The following is a 17,762-nucleotide window of genomic DNA, read 5'->3' as shown; positions in this document are numbered from 1 at the left end:
ATATGTGTTTACATTCTGGATGAAGTAATAAAGCAGACACCCCTGGACAGCAGCATTGTCAGTCTGGGGAGGGGGTAGTGTTAGACAAGAAGATTTGGATGGACTTGACCAACAAATTAAAAGGTGAACTCCAGATAACACAGGCTATTGGTATGGTCATATCATAAAGGTCAATGACCTCTTGTACTTACAGAACACGGCGCAAAAATATTAAGCAACAGTATTAAACAGGACTCGCAGCCAAATATCTATAACAGATCTATAAGGCTGGCTGCCAACCAGAGTCTATTTTCCAAAGCCTTACAGTTTTTGATATATATTAAATCAAAAGTAAGAGGGGAAGAAATAAAAGGAAGAAGAAAAAATGGGGGGGAGTAGAAGAAGAGAGAAGGGGGAAGGGGGGAAAAAAAGGGGGGGTGCATCAAGGGGACCCCTTACCAAGGCGTATGTTAGAGAACCAGGGATAGCAGTCCAGTATCCAGCCAGTTACACAGAGCCACGGGGTAACCTGGGACTGCTCGGGGCCTGTCCCAGATAACACTTTTTAAGCAGTTACAGCAAAAATTTTTTTTTTTCTTTTTGGGATAAAGGTTTTGCATACTTTAATTAACACTGACCATTGTAAGCGCGCCTGTTTGGTTTGTCTCAACCCTCTAACTGCTACTTTTTCTACACAGCATAGTCTATTAAAGAAGTTGAAAAATAACAAATTTGCTGGCAAGATCACCAGGTGGAAAGGCAAAAAGCCTTAAAAAACAAAAAAAAACAAATGCAGCCACCATATCCAAGGATTGGTAAGCTGCAATTTAATACATTTTTGTTTTTGAGTTTAATACCACTTTAGGCTTAAAAATTCTAGAACAAGCATTTTTTGTTCTATGCAAGTGAGGTTTAACATCATAAAAGCTGCTTTGTCCCCTGTTTAATCAAATGTATTTTATTGCAACAGACTACCCCCCCCCAAAGTAGAACCACTGTAAATATCTAAAGTCAGCATTATAAAAGAATGTAAATTTTACTGTCAACTTTAGTCTGTCAATTGGTATACAATGCAGACGCCATCCTGTGTTAGCTACTGTACAATGTAGGTTTAAACATTTCCTAGTGGCTTGTAGACTGTATTTTACAATAGGCAGCAGAAATTAAAGACCACGTTCTGTGGTTTGTGCAGATGACACAGTCAACAAAATAATGCTGTTAAGCCCAGTGAAACTGCATGAACAGCAAAAGCGTGTATTTATTGATTACTGTTCAATACAACCATCCCATGTGTATTTTTTATGTGCTTTTCATGCGTAAAAAGACACCAGTCACTAAACACCGTCTCATCCATGAAGCACCTACATGTCAGTATGCAACGGGTAAAAAAAAAAGAAACACTTAAAGAACACTAATCTCACACCAAGTATTGTATACAAAAGTAAGGCTATCATTTTGGTTCAACATAATAGGGATCTCATAGTATATATAAAAAAAAAATAGATGTTCATATACACTGTCTAAAACAGAAATTAGATTTGACATATAACGGAAGAAATGTACGATTCCAAGTTTAATGTGTCCAAGAAAGCTTGTTCATACATACTGTAAATCTTTGTGACCAAAACTATTTTTTTTTTTTTTTTAAAAAGGGTGAAAATCTATCTGTACTTCTGAAATTTTATTGACATTTTTCCAATCAATGAGCCATCTCTTTGTATGTCTACCTTTCTATCTTGAGATAATCGAACAATCCTTTTACAACATGCACACACATTTGTTGTTTCTAGAAGCTATTTTTTTCTTTTTAGTTTATGTCTTCTTTTTTTACACACTTCTGTTTGTTTACATCTTTCTCTCCTGCGAGAAACACGCTCCTCCCAGCTATAGCAGCTGTGTGTCTAAAATCTCTGTCTACCAGTTGATAAACAGTACCAGTAGACAAGTGTTTTGCACACTTTGATATGATGCATAATTTAGGCCTCATGCACACTTGAGTTTGCAGCTTTTTTCATTAGCATTTCTTAACAAGAAAACACCACTCTGCTATTTTTAACTCCTACTTTCCCACAATGCATCTCTGAATAGTCGTACAGTTGTTTATTAACCATTTTCAGAGCAGAGGGGGCACTGTTGTTCAGGAGCTCTTTTTCTTGCTGTGTCCATTATGACAATGAGGCAGCAAAGGACACTGGGCAATGTTCCTGTTTGCACACAGCACAGGTCAGACTATTAAAGTGTTAGTAAAGTCTTTTTTTTTTTTTTTTTAACAAACGTGTCATATTTACCTGCTCCGTGCAGTGCACAGGGCAGTCTGGATCCATTTGGCCTCAACCCCTCTCTCTCCTGATTGGCTAACTGACTTTGATTGACAGACATGGGAGCCAATGGTACTGTGCTGTGTCTCAGTCAATCAGGAGGGAGAGTCTCGGGCAGCCGAGGGACTCGTGGACATTCCTGGAAGGAAATGGGGCTCTGGTAAGTATTAGGGGGTGCTGGGGAGGCTGCTAAACACAGAAATACACACAGAGATTAAAAAAAAAAAAAAAAAAAAAAAAAAACACCTTCTGCCTTAACAACTCCTTTAAAGCAAGAGCACACTGGGAAATTGAGGAATTTAGGGTAGAAAAATGGCAGTGTCCAAAAATATTACTTTAAAAAAAGTTTGAATCTCAAAACTGCTCGTAAAACAGCACATTTTACCACGTTTTTCAGCGTTGGAGCATTTTTACAGCTGAAAACTCCTCTTCAAAGGCAGTAGTTTTAGGAGGTTTTTCCAGCCAGAAAATGCCCCTGCTAAAAAACACTGATAAAAGCCTAATGTGTGCGTATTGGGAGTTTACTGGCTGCAAAATAATGCCGGACGCCTAAAAAACAAAACAAAAAAAGCAGCTGTAAAAACGTCCAGTGTGCATAAGGCCCTATAGTTAACTTAATGACTGCAAAACTGCCCAGGTCCTGAATCAGCAAAGCAACCCCAAACTTACTATTTTCACCAACATGCTTTAGAGTTGGTATTTGGTACTGCTACGAAAATGTTGTATTCATTTTACCCCAAATATTTCCACTGTAACTATGGACAAAACTAGTTTTAATTCAATAGTCCACAGCACATTGTTCTAGAAGGCCTAGTCTTTGTCTATATGCCTAATGGCAAACTGTAGTCTTGCTGTAATGTCTTTTTTAGACAGCAAAGGTTTTTTGCAGGCACACTTCCTCTGAAATGTCGGATTGTAGATGCATATACTTTGACACCAACTGCTGAAAGAGTTATTCTGAGGTTCTTAGAGATTTCTTTTAGCCTCCAACAGTCAGCTCCTAGGCTATATTTGCTGGGTCTGCCAGTCTGGACAAACCAACAATCACTTGAAATCTATGCCACTTGCCAAATAATTTCCTTACAGTGGATTGGCAGTTTCCCAACAATTTAGTGACTTTCTGAAATCCCTTGCTGTGCTCATAGGCATCCACTAGGAACTAGGGATAAGCTCAGACATGTTTGGGTACTAGCCTAAATCCACCTGAGCCATCTTGCTAGGAAGTGGTCAAGGTAGCCTTCGAATCATAAGCGGCTGAAGCATTCCCTGCTTGGCAGCTGCACCAATGCAAAGGATGTGTACACACATGGCTGCGGGACGATGATGGCCACTTATGACTGATGGTCTGCACTGCTTCCGGACGGGATCCGAACCCGTCTCAGCTCATCCCTGTCCACAACAACATTTCGGAGGACCGTGAAGAACGCTATATTTCTTGGCCTGATGCTACAACACGTCAATAGAAAAAAGAACACCAGACCCTAGATATCTGAGGGTTAAGTAAAATAGGTTCTACCTGCTTACTCCCCTCCCTAAATAGGTTCTAATCAATGGCACCTAATCTGGAAAAATCGTCTCTAATTTTCATGGATTTGAGGTGGTGGTAAATGCACTTGCTTTTTTCCATATGACAGATATGCATATTCAGTCAACGATTTCTGGGGGGGGGTGCTGTGCTGAATCTGCTTCACCACCCATCCTATCCCTGCTGTGTCTGTCCTGCCCACACTCCACCCCTGATGTGCACACACAGCAGTGAGAGGGTTTACTAGTGCAGTTGTCAAATTGCATTTGAATATGGAGCGCATGAATAGCTGTACATCCTGGCTGAATATGTCTGAAGAAGTAATTGGTGACTGCAGGTATACTGAACCCCACCTCCACGTTGACACTTGCAGAGGTTCATCCCTCTGCTGTTGTGACTGAACAAAAAGACTGCCACTCCTCTGAAAAGCAATCTACGCACAGAATACTTCAGAGGGAATTTGACAGGTAGTGCGGAAGCAATATGTTTTTCAAATGATTATACAGTGCCTAAGAAAAGTATCTGCTGTAATTTACTGCATTATATGGCAAGAAAACATGAAAACTTCCCAGAGGGTGAATACATTTTATAAGAACTATACATCTCACAATTAGGATTTTTTGAAGCAATAATTAATTAACAATGGAGAGTCTTTATTTCTCATGAGCCAGTAGTTGATATTAGAAAGTTTTATTTTATTTTCACAACAATGGCCTTTTCTGCTCTTCTGCACAGACATCCCAAACCATTACAACTATCAACCGCCAGAAGCTAGCAGTATTTTAAGGCGCTACTAAGCTTGCACCAATTTAAAAATTGACCTTCACATAAAAAAAAACAAAATCAATCAAAAAAAAAAAAAAAAAACTGCAATAAAACGTTATGTGGATGCGGTTAAAATCAACTGCCCTGTGCAATACACCCTTTTTTGAATATTAAAATCTAGAAGATAACACATTGTAAAGACAATATTGCATCTCTATGCTTTAGTGGATTGACCCCTTAGATATGTCTGCCTGTGCAATATAAAACAGACAGGAGGTTCAAAGGGCACTTCCTGTGCTTTACAACACTGGTGCCCATGTGAAAGGAATGTCTGCTGTGCATCTGGACCTAGCATGGTAATATCCTTATTTTTATGAATGCCATCTGCCAACATACATGTTTGGACTGGTGTTACAAGTTGGGCAGTTTCCCAATGATGATTTATCTCGAGATGTGATCTCCTTCCAGCTCCACTTTCTGGCAGGTTTAATTGGATGTAAAAATAACTGGCACATACTTTGCAGCAGCTATCGAGTATACCGGAGAACATTAGAAGGATAAACATGAAAATTTGCTGATAAAACATAAATTATATGGAATAGGCTAAGAGATGGCAAGTGTCCTAGTTGATAGCTCAATTTTCGATTCATAACACTACGCAGTTGATCGTACACTAATTTTTGAAAGAATTAGGTTTTTTTTCATAAAAATTATTATTTAAATATGTAGTGAAGACCAATTTACTGGATTGCAAAATGTCTGTTTCAATATACGGTGAACTATTCTTCGTTTTAAGAAAGATGTTTAACCATTTTGCCATCCAGGCAAACTCTGACATTTCTTACATATATGTAAAAATGTGCATTTTTTGCTAGAAAATTACTCTTAAAACCCCCAAACATTATATATTTTCTGAAAGCAAAGTCCCTGGAGAATAAAATGGCAGGTTTTACTTTTTTTTTTTTGGTCACATGATATTTGCACACATTGCGCAAATGCATTTTTTTCTGTAAAAAATACACTTTAATTAATTTTAGTGCACACAAAAAACAAGACCCAAATTGGTAAAATATAAAGATGATGATACGCAGAGTAAATAAATTCCCAACAGGTCACGTTTTAAAATTGCACACACCCGTGGAATGGCAGCAAACCACAGTGCATACATTATCCTTAGGCCAAGATGTAATTAGTACAGCAGATAAACTCACCCATTTTAAATGTATTCGCCAACTACATTACACCTTTCTAAAATGAGCCAAATGGGGTTGATAAAGCAAGTCTGTTGACTGAGGTGTGGAGAACTCTCTGCTATTTTATCACATGTTTTGGTCTCACTCTCATCCAGCCACCATTTGGAACAAAACTTTACCCTGTTGGAGTCTAATCTCAACCTACAAGCTCCTAGAACTCTGGAATTGTGTCTCCTTGGCGTTCTCAATAACTTTGCCCAAAATACCAACAATTGTACCAGGTTTCATCTAATATTTTTCTATGCAAAAAAAAGGCACTCCTACCCCACTGGATATTCCACCTACCATACAATATGTCTATCACTTGGTAAATCCAGTGTAACCACTGTACAAAATTAAATATGCTGGTGGTGCCTGTCCCAAAAAGTTCACCAAAATCTTGTTTTCTCTTCTCTTGGTTGGCAGCTAATGTGCATGGTTACTGGTACTTATACCATGTATCTTATGTGCATTCATAAATATCGGTAGCATGCAATTTTTTTTTTAACGCTTGTCTAGTATATTGGGTTCTGTATAGCAGACCCTTAATGCCAAATCAAATCTTTTACATCCTTGATCGCTTCTGTTTTGTACTATTATCACTTACAACAAACATCTTTTAAAAAATTATCCATAGGCAACACTTTAAAAGTCTTTACAGATTACAAGATTCGAGTTAAACAGGAGATCCGGTGCAAGAATGATTGTTCTCACATGTATGGTGCAATCACCAATTACAGTGGCTATAAAAAGTCTACACACCCCTGTTAAAATGTCAGGTTTCTGTGATGTAAAAAAATTAGACACCGGTAAATAATTTCAGAACCTTTTCCACCTTTAATGTGACCTATAAACTGTACAACTCAATTCAAAAACAAACTGAAATCTTTTTTTGGGAGGCTAGAGCTTTCTTTTGGTGGTATTTTATCACCTCTGTGGTTTTTATTTTTTGCGCTATAAACAAATAAAAAACAATACTTTTTACTTTTTGCTATAATAACTATCCAAAAAAAAAAATTGTTTAGGCCAATATGTATTCTGCTACATATTTTTGGTTTAAAAAAAAAAAAAAGAAAGAAAAAAAATCGCAATAAGCGTTTATTGATTGGTTTGCGCAAAAGTTATAACGTCTACAAAATAAATTATATATTTACGGCATTTTTATTATAAATTTTTTACTAGTAATGGCGGTAAACCAGCGACTTTTAGCGGGACTGCGACATTGCGGTGGACAGATTGGACACTTTTGACACCATTGACATTTATACAGGGATCAGAGCTAAAAAAATAGCCACCGATTACTAAATAAATTACTAAATAAATATCACTGAAAAGGGGGTTAACACTAGGGGGCGATCAAGGGGTTGTGTTCCCTAGGGAGGTGTTTTTTTAACTGTGGGGGCAGTGTACTGACTGGGAGTAGAGGGAGATCGCTGTTCCTGATCACTAGGAATAGCATATCTCTCTCATATCCCCCTGATGAAGACACGTGACTCCCTGTGTCGAAGACGCGTAGGGGAGGGGCCAGGACGGAGCGATCAGCACAGAACTGGGTTGTGGAGCTCTCACACCCCGCAGCACGCCGCACAGCCGTTTTTTCCTATGTTATGTTTGGTGCACATGAGCACCTTATAAATGTGAGTACCCCATGTGGGGATTGGATGTGATTTTAATAAAAGTATCCTACGGTATTATACTATATTAGCCTTTTTCTTTTATATGGTCTGATGTGAGTGGAGCCATAAAGAATCTAGTGTGGGAATCAGCTGTACCTAATACTGAGCCCAGGGGTGGCTCCAAAAGCGTGTATTGACACAATTAAAACCTGTGTCACACGCTCCAAGGTGAGCGCAATCACATTGGGGGTCACCAAGGCACTTCACAGCATGTTTTTCTTTGGGCACGTTTGATTCAAAACCGGAACTTTTTCTTTGAACCATCACCATTACACTGACTTTTATTTGAACTTGGTCACTTTATGTTACTGGATTGGAAGATTCTTTCACGGATGTGATTTGAACACTTTTATTAGGGCGATTATAGTTTCAATTCGCCCATGCATGTGATTGATTTACTCTGTTTGTGTTTTACGAATATATATATTGTTTTATTTAATTTTTTTTCTTTTTCATTTTAATCACAGTGGATCTACATATGTGTAACATTTTTTAGCATATACACCTTATTAGGAATGATTATATTTTAATCACTGTGGATTGTATATTTATCTTATTACGTTTTTCTATGCACATTGCACTTTGTGTTTTATTGCACTAGTTATTTTTTAGTGTGTTTGGTCATAGGATTCACACAGCAGGTGATCTTAGTAAGTGATCAGAGCTTTAGGACTCACACAGCAGGTGATCTTAGTAAGTGATCAGAGCTGTAGGCTCTATTTGATTTGCACGCTTTATTATCTATGATTTGTACTTAGATTTACAGTTATTCAGTTACACCCCTAGGCGCGGCGCATTTTTTTCATATATCATTTATCGCACGGTCATGAATACGTGATCTGCGCCTGCAGCCGGGTAGCTGTTTGGTTGAATTTCCATTAAGGCACTGGATAATTGTGGCTCGCAGGATTTTTTTCCATAATTATATCTCTCTGTACTTCCCTGACAGAACGGAGATCTGTCTGTTTACATTGACAGATTCCCGTTCTGCCTCTCTGAGGAGCGATCACCGGTCGCCTGCTATAGCTCTTAAAGCTGGCTGCCATACAGCTACTGCGATTCGTGCAGCAGTGCCAACCAGCCACAGAATAACGACAACGACTGGTCGGGAAGCAGGTAACCACTTGCCGGCTGGCTCATGCCGATATACGTTGGCAAAGTGCCACGGGTGCGCAAAATCCCGTATGAGTACGTCGGCCCTTTATGAGTCGCCAGAGGGCGTGCATGGCGGGTAAACCGATGCGCGTGGCCAGCGGGCGCGATCGCGTGCTCGAGCACCAGCACGGGGATTTGTGTGTGTATACACACAAATCTCTATTCTGTTAGGGGGGAGGAGACATGTTGTTTGTTCCTAGTAAATAGGAACAACGATATGTCTCCTCTCTTACTCCTATCCCCATACAGTTAGAACACACTAAGGGAAAACACATTTAACCCGTGGACCGCCCCCTAGTGTTAACCCCTTCCCTACCAGTGACATTTACACAGTAATCAACGCATTGTTATAGCACTGATCGCTGTATAAAAGTCAATGGTCCCAAAAATGTGTCAAAAGTGTCTGATCTGTCCACCGAAATCCCGATAAAAATCACAGATCGCCGTCATTACAAGTAAAAAAAAAAAAAAATGCTATAAATCTTTCCCATAGTTTGCAGATGCTATAACTTTTGCACAAACCAATCAATATACACTTATTGTGATTTTTTTTTTACCAAGAATATGTAGAAGAATATATATTGGCCTAAACTGATGAAGAAATTTGTTTTTTAAAAACATTTTTGGGGATATTATAGAAAAAAAGTCAAAAATAAATATTTTTTCCAAAATTGTCGCTGTATTTTTGTTTATAGCGCAAAAAATAAAAACCGCAGAAGTGATCAAATACCACCAAAAGAAAGCTCTATTTGTGGGAAAAAAAGGACGCAAATTTTGTTTGGGTACAGCATCGCATGACCGTGCAATTACCAGTTAAAGCGACGCAGTGCCAAATTGTAAAAAGTGCTTTGGTCAGGAAGGGGGTGAAATCTTCCAGCACCGAAGTGGTTAAACTAATACTTTGTTGAAGCACCTTTTGATTTTATTACAGCAGTCTTTTTGGGTATGAGTCTATCAGCATGGCACATCTTGACTTGGCAATATTTGCCCACTCCTCTTTGAAAAAACACTCCAAATCTGTCAGATTGCGAGGGCATCTCCTGTGCACAGCCATCTTTAGATCACACCGCAGATTTTTAATAGGATTCAGGTCTGGACTCTGGCTGGGCCATTCCAAAACTTTAATCTTCTTCTGGTGAAGGCATTCCTTTGTTAATTTGGTTGTATGCTTTGGGTCGTTGTCATGCTGAAAGATGAAGTTCCTCTTCATGTTCAGCTTTCTAGTAGAAGCCTGAAGGTTTTGCTTCACTGTGGGTATGGTGTTCTTTTGGTCATGTGCAGTGTTGTTTTTGCACCAAAACATATCTTTTGGAATTATGGCCAAAAAGTTCAACCTTGGTTTTATCAGACTATAACACATTTTCCCACATGCTTTTGGGAGACTTTAGATGTGTTTTTGCTAAATTTAGCCAGGCTTGGATGTTTTTCCGTCTTGCCACTCTACCCCATAGCTCAGACATCTGATGGATATGGGAGATTGTTGTCACATGTACTACACAGCCAGTACTTTTCAGATATTCCTGCAGCTCCTTTAATGTTGCCGTAGGCCTCTTGGCAGCCTCCCTGACCAGTTTTTTTTTCTCGTCTTTTCACAAATTTTGGAGGGACGCCCAGTTCTTGGTAATGTCACTGATGTGCCACATTTTCTCCACTTGATGAGGACTGTCTTCACTGTGTTCCATGGTATATCTAATGCCTTGTAAATTATTTTGTACCCTTCTCCTGACCGATAACTTTTAACAATGAGATCCCTCTGATGCTTTGGAAGCTCTTCACGGACCATGGCTTTTGCTGTAAGATGTGACTAAGAAAATGCCAGGAAAGACATACTAGAACAGCTGAGCTTTATTTGGGGTTAAGAGGGACTTTTAATGATGTCAGGTGTGTAGTGACCAACGCTATATCCTGGCCTAAGCCGGCAAGGCCCAGGCCTAGGCCTAGGGCAGCACTTTGCGGGGGGCAGCACAGAAAAAGCCAGCCAGCTTGCGGGGGGGGGGATCACAATCCTTCCTCACTGTGCTATATATGTTTTATATTATATCTGGTTATATCTTCTTAGTCCTCTCCATAAAATTATCAGAAATGTGTGCTTACAGTAGAACTATAGGCAACACTTTTTTCTTAATTTTGGATAGATTAAGAAAGGGTTATAGCCCCCGTCAGTTTATTTTTTACCATCCCTGTCCCATTGCAGAGATTTCCCTTAATTTCCTGCTCCATAGCCAAACAGGAAGTGAGAGGAAATCAATGCAAATTAAGGGAATCCATTGCTCCCCCCCCAGGCCCTTACAACTAGTGTCCCCACTCAAAAATTTCAGCAAGGGGTGTGGCCTTGACAGGAAGGGGTGGGTCATATTTAAATTAAGGGGTGCACGAGTTTAGTCAGGCCTAGGGCAGCACAAAGCCTAAATACACCACTGGTACTGACTCCTATTTAACATGAGTTTGAAGGTGATGGCTTAATTCTGAACACAGCTACATCCCCAGTTATAAAAGGGTGTGCACACTTATGCAACAACATTATTTTAGTTTTTTAGTTTTTACTTTCCCCCTCTAAAAGATTTCAGTTTGTTTTTCAACTGAGTTACATTAAAGGTGGAAAAAGTTTTGAAATAATTTATCTTTGTCTCAATTTTTTTAACTTCACAGAAATCTGACATTTTAAACAGGGGTGTGTAGACTTTTTATATCCACTATAAATATGCGTGCAGGGCCTATGTGTGTGGTGGCATTTGTGCGCAAGCACAGACATTTACTTTATTCATATATTTATTTCTTATTTTACACTGTCTCTTAACGCTGATGCAGCCTGGTTCTTTGTTTCAGACATTCAGTACAGCACTCAGCCATAGACTTTGATAGGCTACAAACAGCGGGGCTAGATGCTGCACCTGTTTCCAAGTTGTACTTAAACGCTGGGATGCACGCTATACAGCTAGACGCCCCCATGTGTGCAATGGGCCTTCTAAATATACTTAAATCAATATGATGTATTCTTAAAAAAATATTTACTTTTTGGTCTTTGGTATTCACTAGACGTGTGTTTTGGTACACTTGCCAACTGCCTAACTGGGAAAATACGCCATTACTTTGGATGCTGGATTCACTGGATCACATTTAGAAGTGGCGGGAGGTGTTCTAACTCTAAACTGGTAACCTGTAGCAATTTTTAAGGTGTTGCCTATGGACATTCTTAAAGTGTAAGTAAACCCCCCCTATCGTTTTCAGCCATCTTTGCCTCTGTTTAATCTACAACTGCCATGATGCTGCACATGTGATGAGTTATTACACTAGCCATTGGATGGTTTGACAGTTTGGTTGAGAGCACTACCAATGGGAGTGTTACATTTCCGGCATGTGCCGGAAATGAAAACTTCTTGAAACTGGTGAATGGATGGGTTTACTTCTGCTTTAAGTACTGTAACTTGATGCTATTCCATGAGCAATTTTAAAGCATGACATGTAAGGTATCTATTTACTCTGCGTAACATTTTTCATATTTTACAAAAAAAATTGAGTTATATATTGTGCTTTTTTTTTTTTTTTTTTTTTTTTTTTTATGAATTAGCCACTTCAGCCCCAGAAGAATTTGCCCCCTTAATGATCAGGCCATTTTTTGCGATACAGCACTGCGTCGCTTTAACTGACAATTGCACTGTCGTGCGACGCTATGCCCAAACAAAATTGACATCCTTTTTTTACCCACAAATAGAGCTTTCTTTTGATGGTATTTGATCACCTCTGCAGTTTTTATTTTTTGCGCTATAAACAAAAAAAGACCAACAATTTTTTTAAAAAGTTTTTTTACTTTCTGCTATAATACATATCCAAAAATATATAGATAAAAAAAAACAAAATGTATTCATCAGTTTAGGCCGATATATATTCTTCTATATATTTTTGGTAAAAGAAGAAAAAAAAAAATATAGCAACAGGCGTATATTGATTGCTTTGTGCAAAAGTTATCGCGTCTACTAACTACAGGATAGATTTAGGGACTTTTTAAATTGTTTTTACTGGTAATGGTGGTGATCTGTGATTTTTAGAGGGACTGCGACATTGCAGCGGACAAATCTGACCCCAAATGACACTTTTTGGGGGCCAGTGACATTATTACATTGATCAGTGCTATAAAAATAGGATTTTTATAACAGCTTACCTTTAAAATCCTTTTCTTGGAGTACATCACGGGACAGAGAGCACCATAGTAATAACTATATGGGTTATAGGCCACCTTTAGGAGAATGGACACTGGTATAACCAAAAAGAAAACAGGAAGTGCCCCTCCCTATATAACCCCTCCCATACCGGGAGTATCTCAGTTTTTGTAGCAAAGCAATATATACATATCCCAATAAGAGGGGAGGGACCTCTGTGTCCCTTGATGTACTCCAAGAAAAGGATTTTACAGGTAAGCCGTTATAAAAATCCTATTTTCTTTATCGTACATCACGGGACACAGAGCACCATAGTAATAACTATATCTAGCCGTCGCCAGGCATGAGGACCCTATACTGCTGCCTGCAGTACACTGCGCCCGAAGGCGGTGTCCTCCTGCCATCTTACTTTCATTTGATAGAATCTCGTGAATGTTTGTACTGACGACCAAATAGCAGCCTTGCAAACCTGAGCCACAGAGGCTTGGTGATGCACTACCCGGGTAGAGTGCGCTTTAATCTGAAAGGGAGGAACCTTTTTCAGGCCATACGCCTGTCTAATCACCTGACGAATCAACTTATCAACAGTAGATTTCGATGCTGCCTGACCCTTTCTAGGGCCTTCCGGCAACACAAACAAAATATCAGTTTTCTGTATCTGAGCAGTCGCTTTCAGATAGGCTTTAATTGCTCTCACTACATCAAGAGAATGTAATGATTTTTCTTCTGCAGATCGAGGTTCTGGAAAAAAAGAAGGTAAGGAAATATCTCGATTCAGATGAAACCCAGACACTACCTATGGCAAAAAGGTTGGGTGCGGACGCAGCACCACCTTATCCTTGTGAATGATTAAGTATGGCTCTTTACAGGAAAATGCAGCCAATTCTGATACTCTTCTTGCAGAGGTTATCGCAACTAGGAATACCAGTTTCCTTGTCAATAGGATCAAAGGAATATTCCGTATAGGTTCAAAGGGTTGTCTCTGCAACACAGAAAAAACCAGATTCAAGTCCCATGGGTACAAGGGTATTCTAACTGGCGGAGTTATCCGAGTTACCCCTTGTATGAATGCCCGGACTAAAGAATGCGAAGCAAGCAGCCTTTGGAAAAACACTGTCAAGGCCGACCCTTGATTGTACTCAAGGCCAGCTTCATTTTTACTCCTATTTGTAGAAAGGCCAGAATTCTTCCTATGACATACCTACAAGGATGCCAACCCTGGGTTTCACACCAAGTGACATAAGCCTTTCAGACCCTGTAATAAATGGTCCTGGATGCCGGCTTTCTGGCATTAATCAGGGTGGTTACTACCGAACCTGAAAGCCCCCGATTTTTTAGAATGTGGGCTTCAATAGCCACACCGTTAAATTTAGCGTTTGTAAGGCAGGATGGAATACCGGTCCCTGCGACAGCAGGTCCGTACGAGGTGGAAGAGTCGAAGACTCCCCTACTGCTATTCTCACGATCCCTGCATACCAGGGTCTTCTGGGCCATGCCGGGGCCACTAGCATTACCGGCTTCCCTTCTTCCCTGATCCTGTGAAGCAGCCGTGGTAGCAGCTGAACTGGAGGGAATGCATAAATCAGTGAAAACTGATGTCAGGGGATCACTAACGCATCTACTCCGAGTGCAAGTGGATCCTTGTTCTCGCCACAAAGTTGTCCAACTTCTTGTTGAACCTGGACGCCAATAGATCTACGTCCGGGGTACCCCATCTTTGGCATATGGCCAAAATTACCTTGGGATGTGTCACGGAACGTCCCACACTCCGCTTGAGTACTTCCGTCAGTATACTAGTATACTATATTAGAGCCAGATGTACTGCCCGAATCTCTAGGATATTGATATACAAGGTCTTCTCAGACTCTGACCACTTCCTTTGAACTGTGGTCTCTTCTAGAACTGCTCCCCAGCCCCATAGGCTGGCATCCGTAGTTACTACTTTCCAGAAAACTGGAATGAAGGATTTCCCCTTCTGTAAATTCCTGGTTATCAACCACCAGTTGGGACTCTGGCGTACTTTTGGAGCCAGATTCATTGGATAATCCAAGGCTTGGATCTGTTTGTTCCAAGCAGACAGAATACTGTGTTGTAACAGTCTTGAATGGAACTGGGCATAGGGAACTGCTTTGAAAGAAGCTACCATCTTCACTGACCTTTGCCTGAGGCAAGAACACCCTTTCCTGGGTTGTGTCTATGACCAGGCCCAAATACTGCAGCCTTCTTACTGGCTGTAAGGATGATTATTCTAGATTGAGAATCCAACCCTAGTGTCTCAGATAACTGACTGTTCTGGACATCCCTTGATTTAACCCTGCTATTGGCTGATCTACCAGATGCAGGTCATCTAGGTATGCTATTACTGCTATACCCTGGCCCCTTAGTCTTGCTAATACTGGGGCTAACACTTTTGTAAACAGTCGGGGAGCGGTGGCTACCCCCGAAAGGCAAGGCCACGAACTGAAAATGGCGCTGCTCTACCGCAAACTGCAGAAACTTCTGGTGAGCGGGAAATATTGGCACATGCAGATACGCATCCTTGATACCTATGGATGCTAGAACCTTTCCTCCCCATAGGGTGGAAACAACTGAACGAATCAACTCCATTCGAAAGGAGATCTAGAATGGGTCCGATATCTCCATTTGGTTTTGGTACCATAAAGAGATTTGAAAAACCCCATAATACAGTATATACATAATACACTAATACAGTAATCGGTCCAGTGCCAGAAAGAAGGACTTTTTCTTTACTGGGTCCTTGTAATGTTTGATCCTAGAAAATGCGATAGTGGAAACTCTTGGAACTCTAGTTTGTAGCCTAGGGCTACTACAGAGAACCCACTAGTCTTGGATTTCCTCTTGCCAAGTTTCTGAAAACCACCGCAGTCTTCCCCCCACTTGATCAAGCGGGGGCGCCCCTTCACAAGGAAGCCTTGGGACTCTGTTTTGTGGACTTCTGACTCCAGGGCTTTTTGTGGCCCTGTGTCTGGTTATGAGGCTTATCCTTTGCCCCTGATGGTGGAGGCCGTCGAGACTGCCTGGAGGGTGTTGCCCCAGACATCCAAGGAGAAGGTTACAACCTTCCTCCATTAAACAGAAACCCAGCCAAGAGCTTCTTGCATGGTAACTCGGCTGACCAGCTGTTTAGCCACAGAATCCTGCGAATATGTATCAACATGAGCGCGAGACGCCTGATGGAGAAAATCCTTGATAGCGTCCACTGCAAAGTATAGGGCCCTAGATAGCTCAGCTAAACTTTGGGCCTCTTCAGTTTGAGCAGGAACTTTTTTTTGTAATTAAAACCCTGCTTGAATTCATCCCGAAGGGATTGACAGATGCTTATTGCTGCCACTGCAGGTTGTACTACCGCACCAGCTACAGCAAATGAGGCTTTAAGTAGAGATTCCAACTTCTTATCAGCTGGATCACTAAATACTTGTACATTGTCCACTTGGACAAGTTAAACTCCTGTGCACAGAGGAGATAGCAACATCTACTGCTGGCAAATCCCATCTGTTTGAGAACTTTTTCTCCATACGATAAAGAATTGAAAATCTTTTAGGAGGAGAAACCTGCTTATCTGGGTTATCCCAATCAGCATAAATCAGTTGCTCCAGTAACGGGTGCATAGGGAAAGCCTTCCTGTTTCCTTTTTGGTTATACCAGTGTCCAGTCACCTAAAGGGGGCCTATAACCCATATAGTTATTACTATGGTGCTCTGTGTCCCGTGATGTACGATAAAGAAAATGCACTGATCAATGTAAAAAGGACACTGTCAGGGAAGGGGTTAACACTAGGGGGCAAACAAGGGGTTAAGTGTGTTCCCTCAGCGTGTTCTAACTGTAGGGGGGATGAGCTTACTGGAACATGACAGATCACTGTTCCCGATCACTGGGAACAGTAGATCTCTGTCATGTCATCTGGCAGAATCGCCTTGTTTACATATGCAGCTCCCCGTTCTGCCACTCCTTACCGCGATCACGGGTCACTGGCGGACGTTGTCGGCTCACGCAGGAGAGCCGACCTGCCGCAGTATATCTGCGTGAGCAGGTCGGCAAGTGGTTAAAGTATATTTTTTCCAAAAAAAAAAAAAATAGCATCTAAAAAAAAAAAATAAATAGATAAAAAAAAAAAAAACAGGTTCCTCTGGGGAAGTAGAATCACTGTTTTCCTCTCTGGCTGTATTTTGTGGAGCAGGCGAGGCTGAATTCACAGTGGAGGGAAGGCATAAATTAATCTGAACTGAGACCAAGACATAACTAGAGAAGTTGAGGCCAGAGTCAGAGGATCCCTTAAATGGTTGATGAATACCATTGTAGTGGAATTTTTTGACTGCACCCGAATTGGGTGTCCCTTTGGAAGGTGGGGTGTTTCCCTCCCATTTTGGACACGGTAGCAAACGTCACACAAATAAGTTAGGACAAATCTCCCCAAACATATTGTAAACTGACAGGGGATATAACCCTTAATCACTTAAGCCCCATACACACCATTAGATTTTCTGCAGATTTTTGTCTTCAGATTTACCAAAACCATATAATTCAAGGTCAAACCTTAAGAGTTTCAATTTGTATGCAATGAGGCAGGCCCTTGCACTACATGGTTTTGGTAAATCTGAAGACAAAAATCTGCAGAAAATCTACTAGTGTGTATGGGGCCTTAGACATAATTATCTACATGAGAATGGTTCAATACTGACCTTGAAGTTATTCTCTTTAGGTTTCCTCCTCATGATCAGGTTGAAGGTTTCATAAACATCTTCAGCTCCATTCTGAATAGTGTTTGTCATGTCTTGCTGATACTGATTGGGATCTAAAAACACTCGGTAGGTTCTTGCATCCCCTTTGAGTTTGGGCTTAGGTTCAGGCCCTACATAAACAGAAATGGTAAAATTAGTCTTACACGAAAAAAGGAAAGCCTAGTATAAGTACCTGGCCACTTTCCTAGGGTTCAC

General features: G+C 40.5%; 1 protein-coding gene across 1 annotated transcript in view; it reads right to left on the bottom strand.

Moving 5' to 3' along the window:
* Positions 1 to 17,762, bottom strand: part of AQR (aquarius intron-binding spliceosomal factor) — a 214,182-nt gene that overhangs the window by 74,152 nt on the left and 122,268 nt on the right. The window contains exon 19 of the mRNA XM_073609694.1: positions 17,508 to 17,677. Within this exon, the coding sequence (XP_073465795.1) occupies positions 17,508 to 17,677 (170 nt within the window). The remainder of the gene's footprint in view (positions 1 to 17,507; positions 17,678 to 17,762) is intronic.

The sequence above is a fragment of the Aquarana catesbeiana genome, linkage group LG13 (genome assembly GCF_042186555.1).
Source record: "Aquarana catesbeiana isolate 2022-GZ linkage group LG13, ASM4218655v1, whole genome shotgun sequence".
In the NCBI taxonomy this organism is placed as follows: Eukaryota; Metazoa; Chordata; class Amphibia; order Anura; family Ranidae; genus Aquarana; species Aquarana catesbeiana.
This window is presented reverse-complemented; position numbering and strand designations above follow the sequence as displayed.